Here is a 27,805-nt window from a genome sequence, read left to right as displayed (position 1 = left end):
GTAGGCGCGTGTGTGTGTTTGTATGTAACAAATTTGGTTTGCTCCTATGACCACATAACATTGAATGGATCTCCAGAACTAATGAGCTGAAATGAGCAGCGGCCTCAGCCTCAGTCCCTACCACTTTGTTCCGCAGACGTCTACATTAGATTGGGCGAGGTTAAGAGAAGGAGGTGGCCACATGATTGACCAAGCGGGAAAGGCGTGGAACTAAGCGCTGGGCTGTAAAGTGTCGAAGATGATGTGTAGGTCTTACAATCTAAAACTAACAAAGTTACTTACTTACTTACTTAATTGGCGCTTAACCGTCTAAACGGTTATGGCCGTCCAACAAGGCGCGCCAGTCGCTCCGCCAACCGGCGCCAATTGGTCACACCAAGGGAGTTTAAATCGTTTTCCACCTGGTCCTTCCAACGGAGTGGGGGCCGCCCTCTACCTCTGCTTTCATAGGCGGGTTCCGATAGAAACACTTTCTTGGCCGGAGCATCATCTTTCATTCGCATAACATGGCCTAGCCAGCGCAGCCGCTGCGTTTTAATTCGCTGGACTATCTTGATGTCTGCGTATAGCTCGTACAGCTCATCATTAAATCTTCTTCGGTACTCGCCATCGCCAACGCGTAGAGGTCCATAAATCTTTCGAAGAACTTTTCTCTCGAACACTCCCAAAGCCGCTTCATCTGCTGTTGTCATGGTCCATGCTTCTGCCCCATATAGCAGGACGGGTACGATAAGTGACTTGTAGAGTATGATTTTCGTTCGCCGAGAGAGGACTTTACTTTTCAATTGCCTACCTAGTCCGAAGTAGCATTTATTGGCAAGATTGATTCATCGCTGGATTTCAGTGTTGATGTTGTTGCTAGTGTTGATGCTGGTTCCCAAATAAACGAAATTATGGCTGCCAACAGTAGCGTGGTTGCCAAGGCGTCTATGCGCTGACTCTTTGCTCGATGACAGCAGGTACTTCGTTTTGTCCTCATTCACCATAAAACCCATCTTTACCGCTTCTTTTTCCAGTTTGGAGTAAGCAGAACTAACAGCGCGGGTGTTTAGGCCGATGATATCAATGTCATCAGCATATGCCAGTAATTGCACGCTTTTATAGTATATTGTTTCAGTGCGGTTAAGTTCTGCAGCTAGTATAATTTTCTCCAGCATCAAATAAAAGAAATCGCACGATAGGGGGTCACCCTGTCTGAAACCTCGTTTAGTTTCGAACGGCTCGGAGAGGTCCTTCCCAATTCTGACTGAGCTGATGGTGTTGTTCAACGTCATTTTGCACAGCCGTATAAGTTTTGCGGGGAAACCAAATTCAGACATAGCGACATATAGGCAGCTCCTTTTCGTGCTGTCGAAGGCGGCTTTAAAGTCGACGAAGAGGTGATGTGTGTCGATTCTCTTTTCACGGGTTTTTTCCAAGATTTGGCGCATTGTGAAAATCTGGTCGATGGTAGATTTACTAGGTCTGAAGCACACTTCAATCTTTCGCACAATACACTTGAAAGGACCTTATATGCGATATTAAGAAGGCTGATTCCACGATAGTTGGTGCATTTTGCAGTATCCCCCTTCTTGTGGACTGGGCAAAGAACACTTAGATTCCAACCGTCGGGCATGCTTTCGTCCGCCCATATTTTGCTAAGAAGCTGCTGCATGCGCCTTACCAACTCCTCGCCGCCGAACTTGAATAGCTCCGCAGGCAATCCATCAGCGCCCACGGCCTTGTTGTTTTTCAATCTGGTTATTGCTATTCTAACTTCGTCATAATCGGGCGGGGGGACATATACTCCATCATCATCGATTGCGGGATCGGGTTCTTCATCTCTGCGCGGTCTTAGCGCTGCCTCCATTTAGGAGAGCAGAGAAGTATTCCCTCCATAATCTAAGCACTCTCTGGACATCAGTTACAAGGTCGCCGTTTTCATTCCTACAGGAGTTTGCCCCGGTCTTAAAACCTTCCGTCTGTCGCCGTATTTTTTGGTAGAACTTTCGGGCGTTATTCCTGGTGGCTAGCAGCTCAAGCTCCTCGCACTCACGCCTTTCTGCTTCTGCTTTTTTTCTTCCTGAAAAGGCGTCTCGCCTCCCTTTTCAACTCACGATAGCGTTCACACACTCCTCTTGTCGCGCTCGCTTTTAACGTAGCCATGTAGGCAGCGTCTTTTCTTTCAGTTGCAACGCGGCATTCTTCATCATACCAGTTGTTTTTTCGTGGCCGCCGGTAACCAATTTTTTCATCGGCAGCAGTACGAAGTGCTTTGGAGATATGCTCCCACTGCTCCTGTATTCCTTCAGGATGAGTTGTGCTCTCAGAGAGCAGGTGTGAAAGTCGAGTTGCGAAATCATTGGCAGTCTGTTGTGATTGAAGCTTTTCGACGTCTAGCTTTCCTTGTGTTTTTTGTTCCTTGGTTTTAGCCGCGTTGAGGCGGGTGCGGATTTTGGCTGCAACGAGATAATGGTCCGAGTCGGTGTTAGGTCCTCGGATCGTGCGCACATCTAAAACACTGGAGGAATGTCGTCCGTCTATTACAACGTGATCGATCTGATTGCGAGTATTTCGATCAGGAGACAGCCATGTAGCTTGATGTATCTTTTTAAGCATGAACCTCGTGCTGGATATGACCATGTTTCGAGCACCGGCAAAGTCAATCAGCCTCAGTCCGTTAGGAGAAGTTTCATTGTGTAGGCTGAACTTTCCGACTGTAGGGCCAAAAACACCTTCTTTGCCCACCCTGGCGTTAAAGTCGCCAAGCACGACTTTTATATCATGACGTGGGCAGCGCTCGTATGTGCGTTCTAATTGTTCATAAAAAGTGTCTTTCACCTCATCGTCTTTCTCCTCTGTCGGCGCATAGGCGCAGATGAATGATATATTAAAAAATTTTGCTTTTATTCGGATAGCGGCGAGACGCTCGTCCACAGGCGTGAACGCCAGCACTTGGCGACAAAGTCTCTCTCCCACCACGAATCCGACGCCGAAACTGCGCTTATTCGCATGGCCACTCCAATATATGTCACAATTTTTGATCTTCTTTCTTCCTTGCTTCGTCCAACGCATTTCTTGGATGGCGGTGATGTCAGATTTTGCTTTGACGAGGACATCAACCAGCCGGGCATCTGCACCAATCCCATTCAGGGAGCGTATTTATCCGAGGCTTGTTGTTATATTTCATTGGAGTATGGTTTTACGTGGCGGGTCCCAAGCCCAGCGCACAACCCGCTCAGCGGGGGTGAAAATATTACTTGGCACGTTTATATAGCGAGCCGCTTGCTCCAAGACAGACGCCCGCTTGCAGCCGCACCTAGAGGTGTACAGACGTTGCCGATGAGATCTCCCCCGGCTAGCCCTTAAACCGATTATGTCAGAGTGGCCTAGCCAGGTTGTCGCCTTCTCACATAAGCTCACCGCTAAACGGGTGTTTAGCGGCTACCCAGAGGATACTTGGCGGCAAGCGACCGGCAGTAGTGAGCTGCTTGAACCGCATGCAAAAGAATCGCTCTGGCCCTTCCCATGTGAATGGCGGTCAGAAGCTTTCCCCACTTTCGTGGACTTCTACACACGGCCCCACCCGTTACTCCTATCATTAATAAGAGTATTCTAACTGGACACTGTATTCTGGCCTCACTTGCCTCTAAATTAGGCTTGGTTAGTGATAGCAGATGTAGAAAGTGCGGGCTGGAAGTGGAAAGGATCGAGCACGTCTTGTGCTCTGGCCTGCGCATGCCACGCTAAGCCTCCAGCTATAAGGAGTGATACAGTTGTCAGATCTAGAAGCAGCAAGTAGCTTAAGTCCTAGAAAGCTTCTAGTATTTGCCAAGATGACAGAGTTATTTTATAACATAGGTCCTGGTTTTTGATACGGTTTTTCAGATTGGTCGTTAAACAAACTTCGGGCACCACTACGGACTCATTCAGTCTATGTGAGGCCTCATGGACCGGCCAGTTCCACTTAACCTGAGTTCAACTAAGTGGCCAGTTGATAGTGGTCGGCATAACAGCGTCCTAGTTGTTTCTTGCTACTGTAATCGTAAAATCCCTCCCCGAGGTTTATGCAAGTGTTGCGTATGTGGGCAGTCCTTTGCCGGATATGAATCCAGTACGCTATTGTATTTTCTGTAACTTATCAACGACCTGGCTTTGCGAGTATCTCCTTAGATTTTATATGCACCTTAAGATGTGTAAGTCTTCTTATTGTGTATAGCCCGTTTCCACATCTTAAGAGGAAGATTGTCGTCTTCAGCCAGTCTCTGCCTCTTTCTTCCGACCGCGGTTAAGGTACCCACCATAGTAAGGGACGTTAGTAAATTAAATTATTGACAATGGCAATGGCCGCACCACTTTTCAAAGATATTTTCAGAGCACCGGGAGCTGTCTCATAACGTAACTGATGCATACATATATGCGTGCATACAAAAGCAAAAACAATAACAACAGCAACAACGCCGCCAACAACAAGTACAAAAACACAAACCAAAAGCACATCTAGCACTGAAAAGTCGTTAGATCGACGTTTCGTCCACCTCATGGCAACCCTCCTGCAGCATCGTTTTTCACTACTTGGACTCTTTTTCTATTTAGTTGGCGTGCGTTGTAATCGCCTTTTAAAATACTGGTTTATGTTTATTAGATTTTATTTATGTCATACATTATCGGACACTGCACCCGTCAGTGCATGAAAACGCTTTTCCCACTGCCCAAAAGCAAAAATATTTCAGTTCAGCAGTATTCAACTTGGACGACAATGAATAGATGAGGTAAAAATAACACTGTTTTTGTTTTTTGCGGCGGTAGGGGGGGGGGGGGGGGGGGGGTATTATTTTCTTTGGAATGTCGCACAGGTGTACCAACCAAATTTATGTTGTTCTTACTTTAAATCTCGTTAAAAATGTTTAAACGTTTAAAGGGTCTGGCAAAGTTGACGTAGTCATAACGCCATATTCACAACCATATCTTTACTTATCCACATCAACTGGCATCAGTTATTGGTGCATTAACCTAAATTTTCATAAAAATGAAGACAAAGCAAACAATTACAAACATATTCCACAACAAGTAAGGAAGGCTAAGTTCGGGTGTAAACGAACATTACATACTCAGTTGAGAGCTATGGAGACAAAATAAGGAAAATCACCATGTAGGAAAATGAAACTAGGGTAACCCTGGAATGTGGTTGTATGACATGTGTATCAAATGGAAGGTATTAAAGAGTATTTTAAGAGAGAGTAGGCCATAGTTCTATGGATGGACGCCATTTGGGGATATCGCCATAAAGGTGGACCAGGGCTGTCTCTAGAATTTGTTTGTACGATATGGGTATCAAATGAAAGGTGTTAATGAGTATTTTGAAAAGGAGTGATCCTTAGTTCCATAGGTGGACGCCGTTTCGTGATATCGCCATAAAGGTGGACCAGGGGTGACTCTAGAATGTGTTTGTACGATATGGGAATCAAATGAAAGGTGTTACTGAGCATTTTAAGAGGGAGTGGGTCTATAGTGAACATTAGGTCTATAGGTGGACGCCTTTTCGAAATATCGCCATTGGGGTGGGCCAGGGGTGACTCTAGAATGTGTTTGTACGATATGGGTATCAAATGAAAGGTGGTAATGAGTATTTTAAAAGGGAGTAATCCTTAGTTCTATAGGTGGACGCCTTTTCGAGATATCGCCATAAAGGTGGACCAAGGGTGACTCTAGAATGTTTGTACGATATGGGTATCAAACGAAAGGTGTTACTAAGCATTTTAAGAGGGAGTGGGCATGAGGTCTATAGGTGGACGCCTTTTCGAGATATCGCCATTAGGGTGGGCCAGGGGTGACTCTAGAATGTTTGTACGATATGGGTATCAAACGAAAAGTGTTACTGAGCATTTTAAGAGGGAGTGAACATTAGGTCTATAGGTGAACGCCTTTTCGAAATATCGCCATTAGGGTGGGCCAGGGGTGACTCTAGAATGTGTTTGTACGATATGGGTATCAAATGAAAGGTGGTAATGAGTATTTTAAAAGGGAGTAATCCTTAGTTCTATAGGTCGACGCCTTTTCGAGATATCGCCATTAGGGTGGGCCAGAGGTGACTCTAAAATGTGTTTGTACGATATGGGTATCAAACGAAAGGTGTTACTGAGCATTTTAAGAGGGAGTGGGCATTAGGTCTATAGGTGGACGCCTTTTCGAGATATCGCCATTAGGGTGGGCCAGGGGTGACCCTAGAATGTTTGTACGATATGGGTATCAAACGAAAGGTGTTACTGAGAATTTTAAGAGGGACTGGGCATTAGGTCTAAAGGTGGACGCCTTTTCGAGATATCGCCATTAGGGTGGGCTAGGGGTGACTCTAGAATGTTTGTACGATATGGGTATCAAACGAAAGGTGTTACTGAGCATTTTAAGAGAAGTGTGCATTAGGTCTATAGGTGGACGCCTTTTCGAGATATCGCCATTAGGGTGGGCTAGGGGTGACTCTAGAATGTTTGTACGATATGGGTATCAAACGAAAGGTGTTACTGAGCATTTTAAGAGGGAGTGGGCATTAGGTCTATAGGTGGACGCCTTTTCGAGATATCGCCATTAGGGTGGGCCAGGGGTGACTCTAGAATGTTTGTACGATATGGGTATTAAACGAAAGGTGTTACTGATCATTTTAAGAGGGAGTGGACATCAGGTCTATAGGTGGACGCCTTTTCGAGATATCGCCATTAGGGTGGGCCAGGGGTGACTCTAGAATGTTTGTACGATATGGGTATCAAACGAAAGATGTTACTGAGCATTTTAAGAGGGAGTGGGCATTAGGTCTATAGGTGGACGCCTTTTCGAGATATCGCCATTAGGGCGAACCAGGGGTGACTCTAGAATGTGTTTGTACGATATGGATATCAAATTAAAGGTATTAATGAGGGTTTTAAAAGCGAGTGGCCTTTAGATGTATATGTGAAGGCGTTCTCGCGATATCGACCAAAATGTGGACCAGGTGATCCAGAAAATCATCTGTCGGGTACTGCTAATTTATTTATATATGCAATACCACTAACAGTATTCCTGCCAAGATTCCAAGGGCTGTTGATTTCTCCTTGTAGAACTTTTTCATTTTCTTCTACTTAATATGGTAGGTGTCACACCCATTTTACAAAGTTTTTTCCAAAGTTATATTTTGCGTCAATAAACCAATCCGGTTACCATGTTTCATCCCTTTTTCGTATTTAGTATAGAATTATGGCATTTTTTTCATTTTTCGTAATTTTCGATATCGATAAAGTGGGCGTGGTTATGGTCGGATTTCGGCCATTTTTTATACCAAGATAAAGTGAGTTCAGATAAGTACGTGGACTAAGTTTAGTAAAGATATATCGGTTTTTGCTCAAGTTATTGTGTTAACGGCCGAGCGGAAGGACAGACGGTGGACTGTGTATAAAAACTGGGAGTGGCTTCCACCGATTTCGCCCATTTTCACAGAGAACAGTTACCGTCATAGAATCTATGCCCCTACAAATTTGAGAAGGATTGGTAAATTTTTGTTCGAATTATGGCATTAAAAGTATTCTAGACAGACTAAATGAAAATGGGCGGACCCACACCCACTTTGAAATTTTCTTTTATTTTTGTATTTTGTTGCATCATATCATTACTGAAGTTGAATTTTGACTTAATTTACTTATATACAGTAAAGATATTAAATTTTTTGTTAAAATTTGAATTAAACAAAAATTTTTTTTAAAAAGTGGGCGTGTTCTTCATCCAATTTTGCTAATTTTTATTTGGCACATATATAGTAACAGTAGTAATGTTCCTGTCAAATTTCATCATGATATCTTCAACGACTGCCAAATTACAGCTTGCAAAACTTTTAAATTACCTTCTTGTAAAAGTGGGCGGTGCCACTCCCATTGTCCAAAATATTACTAATTTTCAATTCTGCGGCATAACGTCAACCCATCTACCAAGTTTCATCGCTTTATCCGCCTTTGGCAATGAATTATCGCATTTTTTCGGTTTTTCGAAATTTTCGATATCGAAAAAGTGGGCGTGGTTATAGTCCGATATCGTTCATTTTAAATAGCAATCTGCGATCAGTACCCAGGAATCTACATACCAAATTTCATCAAGATACCTCAAAATTTACTCAAGTTATCGTGTTAACGGACAGACGGACGGACGGACGGACGGACGGACATGGATCAATCAAATTTTTTTTCGATACTGATGATTTTGATATATGGAAGTCTATATCTATCTCGATTCCTTTATACCTGTACAACCAACCGTTATCCAATCAAAGTTAATATACTCTGTGAGCTCTGCTCAACTGAGTATAAAAAAAAAGTCTCTTAGTCAAAACGTATCTAAAACAATAAAATCTACAATAAGTTAATAAATTCTCCAACTCAAATATTTTTACGTTATGGATATGGCAAAAAACCAAAAACCAACTGGTTGGCTATGGTATGGTGTATGGTTATGGCTGGGGCGTTATGGTATGGCACCATTGACCAATTACATTGATTTCCATAAGGTTGGTTGGATCAGCTGTTTTATATGGATATGGCCCGTAGCCATAGTTGGCTAAATAGTTTGATTTGCATATCATAAAGCATGGAATAGAAAAAAGTCATAAACGAGCCATTAGACAAACATAAACTCTAATTTACATAAACGATAAGACAGGATTGGAGTCCTAACCAGTGCATGAGATCGTATTCATTCCAAAGTCGGGGAAGTTGAGAATATGACGTCATTGAATCGCCCATTTGCCTTGTTTTTTTCTTCAGTACGAAGATAATAATAAGTCAACACTTTTGAGAAGTCAATTTTAAGACTCTTTTGTGTTGGAAATAATTTGCCTATCAGTCTGGAAAATTCATAGAGACTACTGAATAAAACCTTACAAAAAATTAACTTAAAGCCCTCTGCGTCTTTATCAGCATTTCAAGGGCTTGTAATATTAATACATAACTGAACAAGGGCGTAAGAACAACGACTACCCACTGTGACTGGCCATGCGACTACAAAATCCAGTTCCTCGCGTTGATGGAACCACTGAGTCTATTGGTACCGGTACGAAATTAACTTAAAGGAAATATTCTCTACCTCTGAATCCTCCAGACATCGGCCAACTCCCTAGCTGTCTAAAAAAACACCCTTGTTTGGCATACGCTGCTAAGCAAACGACTTAAAGCCCGTCACATATAATTTTTGATGCAGCATCGTGCGCTGACAGATGAAGACTTTGCATGTCTGTTGCAAGCAAAGCATAAGAAGAAGAATTTGATAAGTGTGTGCCTTTAGACTTTGCAAGTGTAATTATTTTATTAATTAAAAACTGCATTTTAACAATCCAGGTGACAAAATATGTTAGCAAATATTTTTCTAGTATGGTGGGAATGTTTATAACAGTCCTTTGAGATATTTTTTATGTGAATGGGCAAACCGAAATAAGTTTGAACTGCTAAGTCTGAAGTTCATTTATATTTATAAACGCAACATCTTGCGCGCTTGTGACGATGTTCGCTTTTGCATCAAAACTCGTAAACATGAGAAATCTCTCTGATCTACATCACATCGTCTGCATCACTTACATGTAAGTATGTGAACCATGTAGGTAAGTAATTGATTATTTCAAAAGTAAAACTCACCGATGAGCACCGCCAAACCGAACAATTCTGTATCGAGCATGCCTTGCGCTGCAAAATGGAGGCATGTTTGTGTGTAAACTTCTCTCACCCGACTCTTTGCATCGACTAGGAAATACAAGGTTTTGGGTTGTTGATTTCCCAGAAGCCTGAAAAATACAACAAAATATTGAAGTTAAATTAATTATGTAGCCCCTTGTGGAAGGCATTTAACTTTATTTATTTTGTAATCGTAATTGTACCATTACTGTAGTCATATCGTTAAGGTAGCTATATTCGAGTCTGTAACTGTATTCATAGCCATAACTGTTACTGTGGTCGTATCGTGACTGTAACTATAATGAGGATGACGGCTGTAATCGTGATCATAACTGTAATCCTAAACGCAGCCGTACCAGCTCAGCGTAGGTGTTACAAGCAGTTTAAGGTATGTAATCGGTACTATCGGAAAAACTTGGCCACTGGGAGGAGGTAAGTTAAAACTTGGACTAATGTCCTAATGGGGAAGCTTATTCCTGCGTTCTTCGCACAACTACTCAACTTCCTCAGTGATAAGTGCTTGATTCCGTCAATTATGTTGGTACCGAGACGATACTAGTATAGCAACGGCAATCGCATAGTCCACTACCAACCCAGTTTCTGTTGAGTTGAAAGTTTACGTATCGCATAAATCCAAACGTGAGTGGTGTTTACAGGACATTCACCGCCCTGTGGAGTCTCCTTGCACGAATGTACAATAAGCTCATTTGCTCCAATATTAGCAATATTTATACTAGGCCGCAGTGCTATACCTATCAAGTTTGCACTATGTAGATACATATATGTATGTATAAGTACTAACCTTAGAGCTAAGAAGCGTGATCCTGGTGACAGTTGTTCGGCCGATGACGCGCATACTTCTAATGGCGCGCTGACAGTACAAAATGCTCGCATGCTGCATCATTACTTAAATGCAACAAGTCGGTCGGAAATATTTTTCTGAAAATAAAAAGTGCATGTTCAACAGTTATACATATGTATGTACATATATGTATTTATAATAATAAACTAGTACAATAATATAAAGATTACATTTTTAGCGATTGTATGAAAAATTTTGCCTAACTGAAATTTAATTGATAACAGAGTGACCAACCTCCAATCGTTAAAACTTGTTCCATAAATTTCATATCACAACAGGCGATAAACCTTTGGGATAAGCCTTTTTTACAATCGACTGCCGTTTTGGGCAGATTTACCACTCTATTCCAAATATTTTATACCAACAACAACAAATAATAATACCGTGACGCTATAGTTTTTTTTTTATTTAATTTTTTTTTTTTCAATTTAAATTTGTTATTGTCATTCAATTGAATTCCCCTCAATTTTGTAGTTTTCTAAGCGACGAAAGCGTAGTAGTTCAAAATGATTAATTTATGCAGATATGCACACGTGTACATTAGACTGGGTTGGTCCCCATACAAAAAAAAAAGTTGCTAATGTCCGCCCCTAAATTTGAAGATTATGTTGAGAGCGTTTCGGAAAATTTTTTTGAAATTTTTTTTGATCCTTCGAAATACAGCCAAAAAGGTTTTTTCGTTGTAACTTGGTTATTTGACGTCCGATTTTTAAAATTGATATGCCATTATTTTGGCCTTGAGAAGCTTCACATTTCCGTTTAATATCCTTTTAAGCTAACAAAATTGTAAGCTTGAAGTTCGAAATGTAGAATTTCGAACTTCGTAAGCCGATATCTATTTCTTGGAGGCTAAGTTCGACCTAATCATGTGAAAACGACTTCATACCGTAAAAGGACATTAAACGGAAATGTAAAGCTTCTGAAGGCCAAAATAATGACATATCAATTTTAAAAATCGGACGTCAAAAAACCAAGTTACAACGATCCTTTTTGGCTGTATTTCGAAGGATCAAAAAAAAAAAAAATTTTTTTCCGAAACCCTCTCAACATAATCTTCAAATTTAGGGGCGGACATTAGCAACTTTTTTTTCGACCCAGTCTAGTGTACATACATATGATTGTATTATATACATATGCATGTGGGCAGGCCCGACGAGAGGGTGAATGGGGGGATTAAATCCCCCCTCCCCGCGATTTACAGGTACTAACACATTTTTTTTTAATTCAGGAGAGTCTTTAGTTGCTCCATGTGCAATTTTCAAAAGCAACGAATATCTGCATTTCGTTTTAATATTATAGTGAAGTGTCAAAAATAATTTGAAAAGTCCTTTTCCTTAAAATTTAATAATAAATATTTCATTTGTCAGCTGGCTCAAAACCATTCAGCTTCGGAATCCGATTCGACTATTGATAATGATTTTTTGCCTGGGCCTTCGAACAGTGAGGAAACAATAAAAACATCAAACAAAAATGTATGTTTACATGAATCCGAAATCATAGTTTCGTGGTGACACTGATGAAGGTTCATCTTTAAAAATTCTTCCAACAATACCACCAACTCTGTATCAAAGTCCAGATTACTTAAACTACTTCCACATCGGTGTGGCAATTTGAAGACATGGATGAAACTACTGTTCGGGCGAGCGCAGCAAAATTTGTCGAAAAATACAAGTCGGACGTTTCTCAAATCTTAAATGCGAAATAATTCACTTGAAACACATTTACGAAGCAAATTTTGATAAAGGTTTTTCACCATTGGAATTTCTAAATGCCATCTACATATATTCAAAATCTGTATACAATTTTCCCCAACATTTTTGTTGCTTTACGTATCTTTTGCACTATACCTGTCACTATAGCTAATGCAGAACGTTCTTTCAGCGTCCTTGCAAGAATCAAAAACTTTCAGAAATCGTGTTCATCTAACGAGCGAGTTTCAGGACTTGCCGCGCTTTGTGTTGAATCCATTTTGGCAAAACAGTTAAATTTTGATATTATTTTATAAAATTTTTCAGCGGAAAAACAAGAAAAGCCACTCTTTGATATCCGAACTTTCTATATTGAATAATTATAATTTATAATCATCATTAAATTTATCAGAAATGTTACCAAATAACTGGAAAAGATTATTTGAAACAATATGAGGCTGTTAAAGAATTTTATTTCTACGTTACAATAAAACAGTATAAATAGTAAATATTCTGCCTTAATTTTATTTTCAGCTCTTAGTCCAAAAATCATTTAGTTGATGTGGCACAATTTTTTTTTTAGGTAATCCATCAAAAATGATTCATGAATGAGACGTCATTAATTCAAATTAATCAAATGTATTAGTGGATTTTTTATAGGGGGTCCGTAAATTGTTTAGTCCCGGGCCCGGATTTTCTCTCTACGGCCCTGCATGTGGGTTCGTACGAGTGTATGCAACTAACTTTCTTTGGGGCTGTCACCGTCACGACATTGGATTGTCCCCTTAGTCTTTTTTTATTGATGAGTGAGATTTTGGTAATGCCTTTATAGGTATGTAAATAAATATCTGCATTTGTTGTTATGTACGAAACTTTGTAAGATTTTTGTCATGTATTCAAATATATTTGCATACATATATATTAGCTACATTAGCGGGAGCATATAAGTGTATATGTATGTATGTATGTACATATGTGTTTTATACTCAGCTGAGCAGAGCTCACAGAGTATATTAATTTCGTTCGCATAACGGTACCCCGTAACGGCATAAACTTATCGAGATAGATATAGATAGACTTCTATATATCAAAACGATCTGCGCGAAAAAAGAAATTCATTTAGCCATGTCCGTCCGTCTGTCCGTAAACACGATAACTTGAGTAAATTTTGAGGTATCTTAATGAAATTTAGTATGTAAGTTCCTGGGAATTCATCTCGGATTGCTATTTAAAATGAACGCAATCGGACTATAACCGCGCCGACTTTTTCGATATCGAAAATTTCGAAAAATCGAAAAAGTTCGATAATTCATTACCAAAGACGAATAAAGCGATGAAACTTGGTAGGTGGGTTGTTGACCTTATGACGCAGAATAGAAAATTAGTAAAATTTTGGAAAATGGGTGTGCCACCGCCCACTTTTAAAAGAAGGTAATTTAAAAGTTTTGCAAGCTGTGATCTGGCAGCTGAATATGTAATGTTCGGTTACACCCGAACTTAGCCTTCCTTACTTGTTTATACATACCTATATAGAAAAATGAAATAAGTAGTCCCTACAATTAAATAGTGTATATAGAAGAGAGATATATTCATTATAATTGACTTAACATACGATTCATCCCACTCAGCATTTAGGTGATTCAATTTTGAATTTCCCTACATATCAATACAATTTGATTACTCTTTCTGACTAAATAATGAGTTAACATACAAATGAACATAAGAAATAATCAAATATGAATACTTTTGATGAAGAAAAACTAAAAAGCATTTTTCGATCAATTTGTGGAATCATTTTTGAAGTCCTTTGATGATTAAATTTTAATATTTCATAAAAACCAACAAAAAATAATCAAATATGCTTACATTTCATGGTCAAAAACTGAACATAGTATTTCAATCACATTTTGGAATCATATTTGAATCAAATGTGTTTACTTTAGGTGATCAAAAATGTATAACCATTTTTAATTCAGCTTTCTGAATATTTTCTGACTATATTTGTTCACTGAATAATGAGTTTTATATTTGTTAAAATTTTACTTTTCATTGAAAATCTTACTTTTTTCACATACACACATTTTTTCAATCATGAAGTTCAGAAAAAAATATGTACATATATAAAATATTTATTATTAAGACATTCTTCAAGACAATGTAATGCAAATGCTGCTCGTGCCCGAAGATTTCCCCAACCATTTCTCCACCTTTGGCTTCCCAGAAAATACATAAGAGTTGGACAATACAAAAGTTGAGAGCTATTTGACCAGGTAAATGAAACTGTCTTGACATATGTACCTGGATATGTCTTCAACATCCCGTACCGTATCATATTTTAAGATATTGACGATCATAGCTGATGTTAGATGTTGTAGTCGCGGGTGTATATCGGTCAAGTTTGTTTGCGAGTGACCTGTGGTTCAAATAGCTCAATTCCGCATGCTTTCTTCCTCTGATGAAATAATATTATTATTTGGTATCTTATTTTGAATGAGATATGAAGAATAAATGCATCATAATCGCATTCAAAAATGATTCAAAAATCTCAAGCAAAACGATTGAAATATGCTCACGAATATGATCAGAAAATGACTGTGAAAAGTAGTAAAATATTACTCTAAAACAATTAAAGCTCAATTTTACAATGATATCAAATATGAATAAAAGCGTTTCCAAATATGAATCATAAATGATTATTCAAGAATAATCACATTTATGGTACATTTTTCTCCCGACGATACATTAATTTTCGAACAGAAAATGCTTTTAAATTTGAACGCTTTTAATCATCTTGGGGTATGATATTTAAATATTTTTTGATCAAAATTTTCAAAAAATTCTGGCTGGGATTCATTTGTTGTATCAAAAATTACATATTGAATATTGCAGGAGTTTTGTAAAGGCTCTTGTTTCCAACTTAGGTAGAGTTCAAGTCATACAAATTTTGGGTATAGTCTGCACTTTCATAGTTGGAACACCTTGCCGCAAGCAGACTGTGCATCCTTACAATTGTATAGCATTCGACTTTACGATGCACACTACTAAACACAAAATAATAAAATACTTGGCAAATCTCGAATTGGTTTTGTGTATTGTATTTGTGCTGCACAATATTACACAAAACTTTTATGGCCGACACACAATAAAGTTTGCCATATAGATGTGTTGGACGTAATCTTATGCATTCCAATAACATCGCCACAATCAACCAAGATGTTGCGTTCGTAAATATGAAGAAATTTCAGACTTTGTAATTCAAGTTTATTTCGCCTTGCCCATTCACATACAAAATTTCGCGGAAGCTATGTCCTAAAATGCTAAAAACGCTTTTATTTAATTGTCTGATCAATGCCCTAGATTGATGAGGAGTGTGATGACAATTACCTAAGACCTACCTAATTATTTTCTAGCTTTTAGTATTATTATTACTTCATGCTAGTATCGTTTTCAGTAAAACCGTTTAACTTAAACATTTTTTTTAATTATTTAATTTTCAAGTTTTTAGTCTTTATTTAATTGCCTATTATTTCTCAATCTATTTAGTTCATTTAGTGACTTATTACTGCAAGGACTTTCCTGACAATTTGTTCCAATCTAATTCCTCAATACATAATCCTTCCAAATACTCTTTACTCGCTTCTGCGCCACGTAGCTTGTCCCTCCTCCAACTCCAAAATATTTTGATGTCACTTCTACCGGACTGCATGTAATATTTGTTCCAAATATGGACCAAATCGGACCACAAATACGACTTTTTTGAATATCTCGATCTTTGCGCCATCTAGCGGCGATTTTTTTCATAGGTCGCTTTATATTCTCGTATGTATTATGTGTTCCAAATATGAGCCAAATCGGACCACAAATACGATTTTTGTGAATATCTCGATCCTTGCGCTACCTAGCGGCGATTTTTTCATAGGTCGCTTTCTATTCTCGTATTTATTATGTGTTCCAAATATGAGCCAAATCAGACCACAAATACGATTTTTGTGAATATCTAGATCCTTGCACCACCTATTGGCGATTTTTTCCATAGGTCGCTTCTATTCTTGTATGTATTATGTGTTCCAAATATGAGCCAAATCGGACCACAAATACGATTTTTGTGAATATCTCGATCCTTGCGCCACCTAGCGGCGATTTTTTCATAGGTCGCTTCTATTCTTGTATGTATTATGTGTTCCAAATATGAGCCAAATCGGACCACAAATACGATTTTTGTGAATATCTCGATCCTTGCGCCACCTAGCGGCGATTTTTTCCATAGGTCGCTTCTATTCTTGTATGTATTATGTGTTCCAAATATGAGCCAAATCGGACCACAAATACGATTTTTGTGAATATATCGATCCTTGCGCCACCTAGCGGCAATTTTTTCATAGGTCGCTTTCTATTCTCGTATTTATTATGTGTTCCAAATATGAGCCAAATCAGACCACAAATACGATGTTTGTGAATATCTCGATCATTGCGCCACCTAGGGGCAATTTTTTTCTTATTATTGCATTGTCATCGGGTTCTGAACTATATTCCAAGTTTCAAGCTTGTAGCTTATCGGGAAGTTACTTAAATTTCAATTACAAAATTCGTGCCAGCCATCCAACCAGCCAGCCTGTCAAGTCAACCTAAATAAAACTGTTTAAAAAACCAAAAGTAGGAAGACTAGCGCACATCAATTCATTTTTATATATGATGAATTTCATATCAAAACCTATAAAAAATGCACATTTTGAAAAATTTTGCATAGAGGTACACTTTACCTATACAAACACCACCTTGTTTTTAGAAATTGCATTTTTGAAAAATTGTGTGCGTGGCAAGGTATCAAAGTTGTGAAAAATGCGTGAAAAATGACGGTAATAGGTACTTTTGAACTAGTTATCACTACCAAGATCTTTAAAATCGGTTCAGCCATTCTGTAGTTATCACAGCTCAAAAGTACTATGATATCAAAATATAGAGAGATGAATTTACTTAAAAATTTTTATAAAAAAAAAGAAAAAAAGGCCATTTTAGTTTTTGGATATGTTATATATGGGGTATTCCATCCCATTTCGACCAATTTTGAACCCGACCCTGATTTTTCGAATTTCGCCATTTTTTTTTTCTCATAAAAAACTTCAATCAATTCTGCAATCATCCCCACTAATCTCGGAGTGGGCCGATGATTTGTTTTTTATTTTTTATTTAATTGAAAAAATTTTAAAAAATTCTGAAAAACGTCTTTCGTAAGCTAGAAAAAGAAGAAAAACTTTCAGCCAATTCTAAATGGGTCGGGTTCAAAATTGGTCGAAATGGAATGGAATACCCCATATATTAAATAGACCTTTCTAATAAAAATATATTTTATTTTAAAACACTTGGCCTTTGAATTTTTTTCCAACTTTAAAATTTTATTTTTGAAACAAAAAATTTTTCAGTGTAATAAAATTCGTTTACAGTGTATATTTTCGAAAGCCGATTCGAATAGCTTTCCAACGTTATCAAGATCTTTGAAATCGGCTGAGCCGTTCCGCAATTATCACAGCTCAAAAGTGCCATAATATTAGAAATAAAAATTTAAAAAAAATTAAAAATACGCCATTTTAGTTTTTGGATATGTTATATATATTAAATAGACCTTTCTAAAAAAAAATCATTTTAATTTAAAACGCTTGGCCTTTGAAGTTTTGTTCAAGCTTAAAATTTTATTTTAGAAAAAAAATATTGTTTCAGTGTATTATTTTCGAAAGCCGATCTGAATACCTTTCCAATGGTACCAAGATCTTAGAAATCGGTTGAGCCATTCCGTAGCTATCACAGCTCAAAAGTACCTATTACCGGCATTTTTCACAACTTTAACACCTTGCCACGCCCACAATTTTTCAAAAATGCAATTTCTAAAAAAAAGGTTGTGTTTGTATAGGTGAAGTGTACCTGTATGCAAAATTTCATCAAAATCAGAGGGGGCGGGTTAAATGCATATCGGTTTTGATATGAAATTCATCATATCGCTTCCCCGGTTCAATAATGACGCAATTGTAAAATATTAAGTTTTGGTGAAGCAAGTTTCAATATTTGCATCAACTAGAAAAATGTGCGAATGCAATAACGACGCAAATGGTCTAGCGCGGAAACTATTTGCAATACAATTTTAAAATTTATACACAGCAAAGATTAGCTTTTGTGCGCGTTATCTCGAAACTTTAAAATTGACATTTGCGTTATTATTGAACCGGGGAAGCGATATGTAGATTTAAGGCATCTAAGTTAGGACGTTTTCGCGCTGGTAGCGTCATATTTGACAAAACCAAATTTGGAATAAAACTGGTTTTCGTTAAAATTAGTGCGCAAAACTTGATTTCAATTTTTAACCAGAGAAGTCTACAATTCATATCTGCATAACAAATCGTGCTATAACCAAGTTTAAACTTTTTCGTTTTGTTTTAAAACCAAGTATACAAAAGCATTGTGAATGATAACTAAGTGTGATATCTTCTGCATAGACGTCAAAATTCCAAAGTGATTGGATCACCTGATTTGTATCTGACTATCGCTGTCTCATTCTGTATCCCTTTCCAGCACCCGCTGAAGATAGGCGCCGCCATATTGAACACCCTGTCAAAACGCTAAAAAGTAGCCATATTGAACATCCTGTCAGGCATTTGACAGATAAGATATCACACTTAATTAACATTCACAATGTACAGAAGTTAATGTTTCTGTTTTCTTTTTACACTTTTTAATATTTTTTTCAAAACAATTTTGGCATTTAATGCTCATTATTGAGTTAAGTTTTAAATTTATATGGAATAAAATTCAAAAATACAGTTTTTAATTGAGAGGTTTCAAATTGAGTACAAAAAAATCGGAAAAGTAACTGAAGAATGGTGTAAAATTTAGTCTCGAATATTTAATAGGGTACGAGTTTTCTCTGGGTAAGTAAGTTTAATCTATCACATACACAAACCTCTGAACTACAAAAACAACAACACAGCATCTTTGGCATTCCAACTGAAACCCATTTATAGTAGGAGCAAATTGCAGGAGATGAAAACTCTGGGTTCGAGGAGCAACAATATTTTGTCGCATAGACTATCAGCCTAATATACATGCATACATACAAGTGTAGTGCAATTATATAATTTATTCGCATTTGCAACAATCGTTCCCAGTACAAATAAAAAAAAATATAATAATTATAAAAAAAGAGAACTTAATTTCACTTAAGGTGTGCTGTACGGAAATATTTTGAATGACCGGATAGGCTAGCCTTAAACCGAGTATTGCTGAGAGAATTTGCAAATTACTATTTAATTGTTTACATCGGTTATAGCCGAATTCACATATAAAAATTGCAAATTGATGTAAAAGAAATCGCATGAAATGTTTGTTTGTTTTGCATTTCTGTCTTCCTGTATTTGGAATCTGGAAAATTTCAACAATTCACATGACAAACAAAGTTCGAAACACGCTTATAAGAATTAAAATCCAACAAATTTAGGTATTTATAAGATCCGCAGTAGCTGGTGCAGTAATGCTTTTATGATTTAGGATATCCCAATGGGCCCATTGGTGGTCTCAGTGTCGGGCTGGCATGCAACTACTCGGTCCAGTCCAGTATATCTGATTCATTTTTTTATTTGCACTTAAAATTTAGAGGTAACTCTTTCGAAACATTCCAATGTTATACAATTTTGAGAAATTACTATGTAATGACATCCAAAAGGGCCAAAATCAGAATATATATATATAAAAAGAAGTGTACATTTTGATTGTCACTCCATAACTCGAGAACGGATAGAAAGATTGCCATGAAGTTTTTAGGAAAGATACAGGAAGGAGAGATGATGGTTAGTTGATTTTGAAATGCCAAATCGGTTTAGCCATTCTTGAGTTATGATTTTTTTTAGAAAAAATTCAAAATTTGAAAAAGGCCAAAAAGTGGATCCTGGTACCCCTAGAATGTGTTTATAGAATATGGATATCAAATGAAAGCTGTTGATGAGTGCTTTAGTACAGGGTAAGTTTTATGCCGCTGGGTAACTAGGGTCGCGAGATATAGGCCAAAACATGGACCCGGATACACCTAGAATGTGTTTTTACATTATGGGTATCAAATTGAAGATCTTGATGAGTGATTTAGTATAGAGTAAGTTTTACACCGCTGGGTGACTAGGGTCGCGAGATATAGGCCAAAACGTGGACCCGGATACCCCTAGAACGTGTGTGTATTATGGATATCAAATGAAAGCTGTTGCTGAGAGCTTTAAAGTAATTTTCATTGGGATAATCGATTTATCGCATCAACCTGACAAAACTGATAAATATGCATGCGAAGCCGATATAAAGACATGAATTAATAATACCCACATACCTATTTACATACGTCCTATTCGATTTGCCTGAAATTTGGTATATAAATTTGCCTATATTAGTATTTACGATGCTTTTTTCCGGGAAGTATACCAGAGACGGGCTGGGACTGAGACTGAGACTCGGGATGGGACCGGAACAAAATACAAACCACCCTCTGGGACTGGCAATAAGAGATGAAGAAGAAGGAGAAAAACTTGAGAGAAGAGAAAAGAGAGAAGGAGAAGAAGACTGAGAAAGAGATAGAATGAGACGAAGATGGAGATAGATGAAGCGAAAAAGACGGAGGGAGGAGTGAATACAAAGATTAGGAAAAAGTGTAGAGTGGCGAAGGCAGAGTTAGACGGAAAGAGCATATTAAAATGTATGCAGATAGACCAAATTTAGGGCAGAACAACGTCTGCCGGGTCTGCTAGTTGTAATATAATGTTCTATATTGCTAGAACATTCACGAAAAATTGCTGCTCAAATGATTTTGAATTTATTTATGTGGGGTGCGAATAAGACACAGCTTTTTCCACCTTACAGCTCAACGTTTCGCTAAGATTTCCTTAGCATCTTCAGGAGCGTAACTGTAAGTTTATTTAGAAATCCATAAAAAAAACACAAAAACAACATTAGTAGGTGTTACATATAGGTGCACAAAGTTTAAAACACACATTAAACATTTATATCTAACTTACACTGAAAATAGTAGATTTTTGTTACATTAAATATTTACGTTAAAAAAAACTAAACAATGATATTGTTGCATTAAATTTTACAAAAACATAAACATACAATGTTGATACCATCATTCGTGGTACTCTTGTCATACTAAACTAAACTATAAACATAACAAATAAGTCGCGGCTATTTCATCGGTGTCTTCTTTCTTGTTAATCGTATATTCCCTTTTCTGCATTATACGTAGACTCTCTAAAGTATATCTCGTCTTTTCTCTTCGTTCCTTATCTAGTATTCTTGTGTTGGCCAATATTTAATGTAACAAAAATCTACCATTTTCAGTGTAAGTTAGATATAAATGTTTAATGTGTGTTTTAAACTTTGTGCACCTATATGTAACACCTACTAATGTTGTTTTTGTGGTTTTTATGGATTTCTAAATAAACTTACAGTTACGCTCCTGAAGATGCTAAGAAACTCTTAGCGAAACGTTGAGCTGTAAGGTGGAAAAAGCTTTGTCTTATTCGCACCCCACATTAGATAAATTAACTGATCGGATAAATACGAAAAAATTTTGAATTTAGTTCAGCAATATAGAAATATTGCATCTCTACAGAAAAATACTGTCATTGACTATTTTACCAGAATATCGGGAATTACTCACTTTAACTTGTCTCCAAAATATTATAACTTAATGGAATCACAATTTTTTAATGAAATAATTAAGTTTTCCTTTTCACACAGGGTCACTTGCTCCATTAAGCGAGCAAAGTACCATCAACATCGATAACACCCTCCAAAACCTTATTGTAACAAGAGCAACAACATCTCTCAGCAGCGCCAAAACGCTTTCTGCAATATTTTCTTTACGAAATAAACCTTCCAATACACTTTTATTGCATTTAGGCAATGATTTTGTTAAACATTGTTGTTGCTGATGTATAATGATATTTTTATTTATTAAACGTTTTGTATATGGGGAATTCTTTGTTAAATCAGCCACCCCTTCTGCCCATTTCAATTTAGGGAAACAAATTTTTTTGAGCACACGTAAAAATTCGTCAAGAAGCGTAGTTTTGGCAAATCAGCGCCCCCCCCCCCCCCCCCTTCCCAATTTCAATTTTGGGAAACAAATTTTTTTGAGTACACAAAAAAATCGTCAAGAAGCGTAGCTTTTTATGCCGTTAGGTGTTTTTTTTAAAATAAAGTTTTTCAACCTAAAAAAAAATTGTCTAAAGTGAGGCATCTCGCAAAGAAGTGCATTTCTTTAGTCAAATTTTATCGAAAAAATATAATTCCTCAAAAATAATGACCAAATTACTTATTAGAAATATTGTGGGGGTCGCTAAACAAGAATCCGATGTCAAATTTCAAATTCAATATGGCGGATCCAAGATGGCGGACAGTATTTTTCTTACTGTTGACCCATTTCTACTAAATTCTGTATGTTTAGCGACCCCCGCAATATTTGTAATAAGTAATTTGGTCATTATTATTGAGGAATTAAATATTTTTAGATCATTTTTGACTAAAAAATTGCACTTTTTTGCGAGATGCCTCACTTTAGACAGTTTTTTTCACGTTAAAAAACTTTATTTTTAAAAAACACCTAACGGCATAAAAAACTACACTTCTTGACCAATTTTTTTGTGTACTCAAAAAAATTTGTTTCCCAAAATTGAAATGGGGAAACATTTAGTCTGCACGTCAGGTTTTAAGTCTTCTTTTATTATAGTTTTTATAAAAATTAATGGTTTTGCACTTCATTTTCACTTTTTAATTTGATTTTCTCTCATTTTCGTATGGCTGTTTTTTTGCTTAAAAAATTACAGATTTCCGATCAATCTAACTGAATTTTCTGTTAAAAGAACATATTTTATCGGTCATTCCAACAGCGAACAGCTTCCTATATTATGCAAATGCTGGTAATATTTTAACAGTTTAACAGTTTTTATTGGTATTCTTAGGGTGACATTAATATTTTTGTGGTCACAAGTCATAACAGCCTAAGTCTAAAGTCACGCCATCGAAAAGGTAAACTCTGCAAATCTCGAATATTAAAGTGAAATATACACATATATCGTTTAAAATCAATAATCCTAACATGGACCGTTATAAATTTTTAAAATCTAAAATCGTTAGTGTTTATTTCGAAGGAATAACTGTAATGAATAATAATAATGCTATCAAAACTTAATTTTGCGAATCATCCTATCTTGACTTAGATGAATATGATTTGTGGCCACAGAAATATTAGTTAACATAGCAGAGTTAGATGGCTACCGCAATGCGATGGTAGCGTGCTGCAACTACCACACCGAAGATTCTTGGTTCAAGGCCAAGAAAAAGAAACATTAAATTTTTTTGTTGTTTTGATTGCGAAGTACGTTTCTAGCCGCCGAAGGCAATTAGAAAAACTTCAAACTTAAATAACAACAAACAAAATACATATGCATGTGTGCAGAAAACTTAAAAATTCCATTCGAAAAAGCACGAATCACAAAAATTTGGTCAATGTAACAGAAAGAGAAAAAAACCAAGGATAACGTCAACCCGAAGAATAAAAAAGTACCTACTAAACTCTCGTGGAGTTTGAAATTTTCAATCAAAATTGCTTATCATTTTGTTGTTGCTAAGACAGAGGCTGATCCTCAGCTTTTTATTATGATGGTGGCTGGCGGTTGTGGCTTTTGTTCTTTCTTTTAGATTGCACTACCTCTGGTCGAATTATCAAAAGAATATTTAACAAACACAATTACACTGCATTCATGCACGTATGTATGTATGTATGTAGATACGTGTGCTGAAATGCTTTTATTTATTTTCTCTCCGGTTTTAGTTTTTCTCTGCCTAGCACGGCGTTTTTTGTTTTATTTGCGTTTTTAGTTTTGTCTTTCATTTCACTTTGCTTTTTTTTTTTAATTTTGTTTCGTTGTTCGCTGTTGTTGTGTTGTGTTTTGTTAACTTACTTCGGGCACAATTTGTTGTTGTACGAAAGAATGTCATGCATTTTTTTGTTGTATGTATTTTATTTTAACTTTAGCTTGTCGTCGTCGACTTTTCGCTGCTTCGTTGATATTTCACGAGAGCGGCCCCTAACTCATTCACACACACACATATATATTTCTCAGCACACACACAAACAAACCCGATCGCTTGAAGGCGGGTGCGTTCTGTGGAGTCGTTGGGGTTTACTATTGCGCTTGTTTGTATGGGTGTGTATGTGTTAAAGGCGATTTGTGTTCCTTATACCAGTTTTCACCTGTGTGCGCATATTTTTTACACCACTACTAATAGGCATTTGTATCTGTGTACTGCGTGTTTGGGGAACGCAACTTTGTTTTTTTTTGTTATCCAGATTCTATTAGATTTCTTTCAATCTACGGGTAATTTTTGGCACAATCGCTGCTCAACAAAGTACAGAACAAACAAAAATATTATTTGAACTTTTTTTTATCACTGGGTGTCAGCGCATGTGCCTATGTACATAATTGCTGTTTTTTTATTTTAAAATTTTTTTATTTCAATAAAAAAAGAGCACAATTTTCAAATTGAATTCAAAAAAACAAAAAAAAAAAATTTAATAGATAATACATTTGCTGGTATGTACTCATTTTTATTTTGCCAGCGCTGAGCGTCCGTAAGTATAGTCCATGTGGTTGGGCGATCGATCTCACAAATCGCAAAATACCAACACGAACTCCCGTGAGATTTTTTTTGTGTAATAAATATAAGTACATTCATACATATACATAGGTATATCGCTGTTGTTGTCAGAGTTACTCTTTTTTGTTGTTTTCGTATAAAATTTTTTGCTACATTATATTTGTATGGCATTAATGTGGCACATTCTTGACTGATTAGTAAGCGAGCTCAAACTCAAATCACCTCATAAATTCATACCAATTACACTTGTATAGTACTTATGTATGTATATATGTATGTATTTACATTCGAACACGTTTAATTTGTTTCCGACACACTTATCACAAAATTTCGAAACATTTTTAACTTTAACTTTGCTCTAATGCACCAATCCAAGCTCGTGCACTCAGCATAATCTTAACAAAAAATAATATTTTCAGACTTTGTTTAAATATTTTCTATATTTATTTCTACATTATAAATGCATATACATAGGTATACAACAAAAACATACTTTTTAGCGACACAAAAATATTTCAGCTCACTTTTGTTTTGTCTAAATCAGCAAGAAGGAACTGTTTGGTGACTTTATTTTATATTTCGGTTGGCTTTTTTTTATTTTTTCTTATTCGAATTTTTTACTTTTTTGCAGTTCTCAAATAACTGTGTGACCATTGCTGCTATTTTTTATGTATTTTGATATATGCATTAATTATTAGACTTATCTACATCATATGATATCAAGATATGTACATATATTTATGTGCTGTGGTGCTCCGTTATTTTATATTTACACAAAATTGTTTTTGAGCTTAAACTCGGAAACGTTTCGAAATCTTGACCACTTCGCTCAGCACCGCAAACCGTACTAAAACAAATGCACCGCGAAAACCACAATTTTTCTCTGCGCCTCTATAGACCGAGATTCAGCAGTCTCTGATAAACTAATACACACACACAACGACTTTATACAGCTCATATACCTGTTTTTGACTCGGCGGTGCATGGGCGTGTGTGTGTGCATACATGAGGTATTGAAGCACAGTGTGGTAATGTAAACATTTGTGTGATTTAAAGAAAACACATTTTATTGTTTTACAAATTATTATCAATTTTAGTCGTACAACAATACAACGCTATCACCGAGGCAACTGGATAGTTGTAACCATGATACACATATAGAGAGCTAATTTCAATATAATAATTTGAAATAAAGGGCGTTCCAATGAGCTATCCAGCTCTGAATCACGATCAAATCTCAATTGAACCATCTAGATCAGTTCAGTGAGAGTTGGCAGCACTCAAGTCATGTGTACACATAATAGGAAACCTGTTATTCACATACGTTTTCTTTCTCGAATCCCCACTAAAATCTTAGATAATTTTTGATGGGCTTGTTTATTTAAAAAATGTAGGATTTTCTGAGCTCGAGGCCTAGCTTTGAATAAAACACTATGTTAATATTCATACATTTAGCTCACAAAATACTAAAATTTTTGTTTAAAATTCAAAATAAATTATCAAACTAATAACTAGTATTATTAGTTCTTAAATAAACTATAATACTATTACTTACAAACCGGGGTCGGCAGTTAAAACAAGTCCAGAAATGTCTGGTAACGTATCAAAAGACGTGTTTCGAAACTAATAACAATCGTCCGAAGGCTGATACAAAAAATTTTACTTCTTCAGTTATGTTAAGTTATCGCTCAGAATTTCGACAATATTATGAACTTTTTTTGCAGAGCTGTGCAATATGATATATGTGTATAATGGTAATTGGTCAATTACAAGTGTTTAGTACTTAAAAAATTTAGTTATCAAGTACCAAAGAGGATAAATAAATAAGAGCCACCAGTCTGCTACGAGTGGCGAGTAACTCGCTGGAAATCAAAAAAATGTATGTCTAATGTTTTCTGTGAGGGACATTTCTCGCATTTATACATGCCGCGTAGGCACCTTATGCAAATGTGATTTTTGGAAAGAGAATTAATTAATTATTTAAAGACAGTCGGAAAAATAAACACAAATACCCCACGAAATGTATAGAAAACATTTATGCACATCTCGCCCAAAAAAAACCTGCGATTACCCTAACCAAAAATCATTCTAATCTCTATGCGAGCGGTCCCTATTCGCTCGCCAATATTGAACTATAGAAACTGTTAGTCCAAAAATAGTTGAAAAAGTATTTTCTAGGCTCCTGAAGGTATGTCCTCGGTATGAAGTTTTTTTTTTCAAAATTATAAATTTTAATATGCAAATTATTCAAATGCTTCACCATGCGCCGATAGCAGTTTGAGCTGTGACTTGCTTGTATGTGTGAATGAATGTATGTATGGCTTGGTGCGCATATTACTCTGGGTACCTGCGCTGCTGCTTCGACTGCTTCGGCTGGTTGCTGCTCCCAAATAACAGCTATCAGCTACCAGCATTGTGATACTCGTTACTCGACGTTGGTTTATTGAAAACGTGATTTTAGATTGGAATGCGCTATTTCGTTGATAATTTCTGCATACATACATACATACAAACATATAAATAATGTACCACATAGATGCGAACAAACATACAAACATCTTTTTGAATTTGACTTGAGTGCTCGCGTATCTCTGTGTTTGGATGTGTATTTGTATGCGCATAATCGCTTGTATAAATCCTATACACTCTCATTTGGACTTGTTAGGAGACTTTTGGGGCTCAGTTTAGTGCATGACCAAAGTTTCAGTTCGAAAATTGCGATCGTCGCGAGCCTATGAATGTTTGTTGTTTTTAATTTTTATTTGTTTTTTGTTTTGTTTTATTTATTTATTTGTTTGGATTCGCCGAATATTTTTCTGCGATTGAATATTTTAATATAAGCATGTGTGTGTGTGTGTATGGAGCATTGCCAACGTAGCCATTTGAATGGTCATAAATTTAAATGGGGT

General features: G+C 36.7%; 1 protein-coding gene across 6 annotated transcripts in view; it reads right to left on the bottom strand.

The window, feature by feature from the left end:
- The window catches only part of ex (expanded), a 43,897-nt gene extending 18,167 nt beyond the window's left edge, over window positions 1-25,730 (bottom strand). Inside the window, exons 1-4 of one of the 6 annotated variants that reach the window (XM_067768876.1) lie at window positions 25,629-25,681; window positions 23,990-24,325; window positions 10,462-10,598; window positions 9,624-9,769 (exon numbers count right to left, since the gene is read on the bottom strand). In XM_067768876.1, the coding sequence (XP_067624977.1) occupies window positions 9,624-9,769; window positions 10,462-10,553 (238 nt within the window). In that variant the 5' untranslated portion in view covers window positions 10,554-10,598; window positions 23,990-24,325; window positions 25,629-25,681. Of the gene's footprint in view, window positions 1-9,623; window positions 9,770-10,461; window positions 10,599-23,802; window positions 23,969-23,989; window positions 24,326-25,389 lie in introns of those variants that run through there. The other 5 variants (XM_067768873.1, XM_067768871.1, XM_067768872.1 and 2 more) reach the window with 5 other exon arrangements.
- Window positions 25,731-27,805: the final 2,075 nt, after the last annotated feature.

Source organism: Eurosta solidaginis, chromosome 2 (assembly GCF_040869045.1).
Source record: "Eurosta solidaginis isolate ZX-2024a chromosome 2, ASM4086904v1, whole genome shotgun sequence".
Taxonomy (NCBI): domain Eukaryota; kingdom Metazoa; phylum Arthropoda; class Insecta; order Diptera; family Tephritidae; genus Eurosta; species Eurosta solidaginis.
Note: the sequence above shows the minus strand (reverse complement) of the source record. Positions and strands in the feature narration are given on the sequence as shown.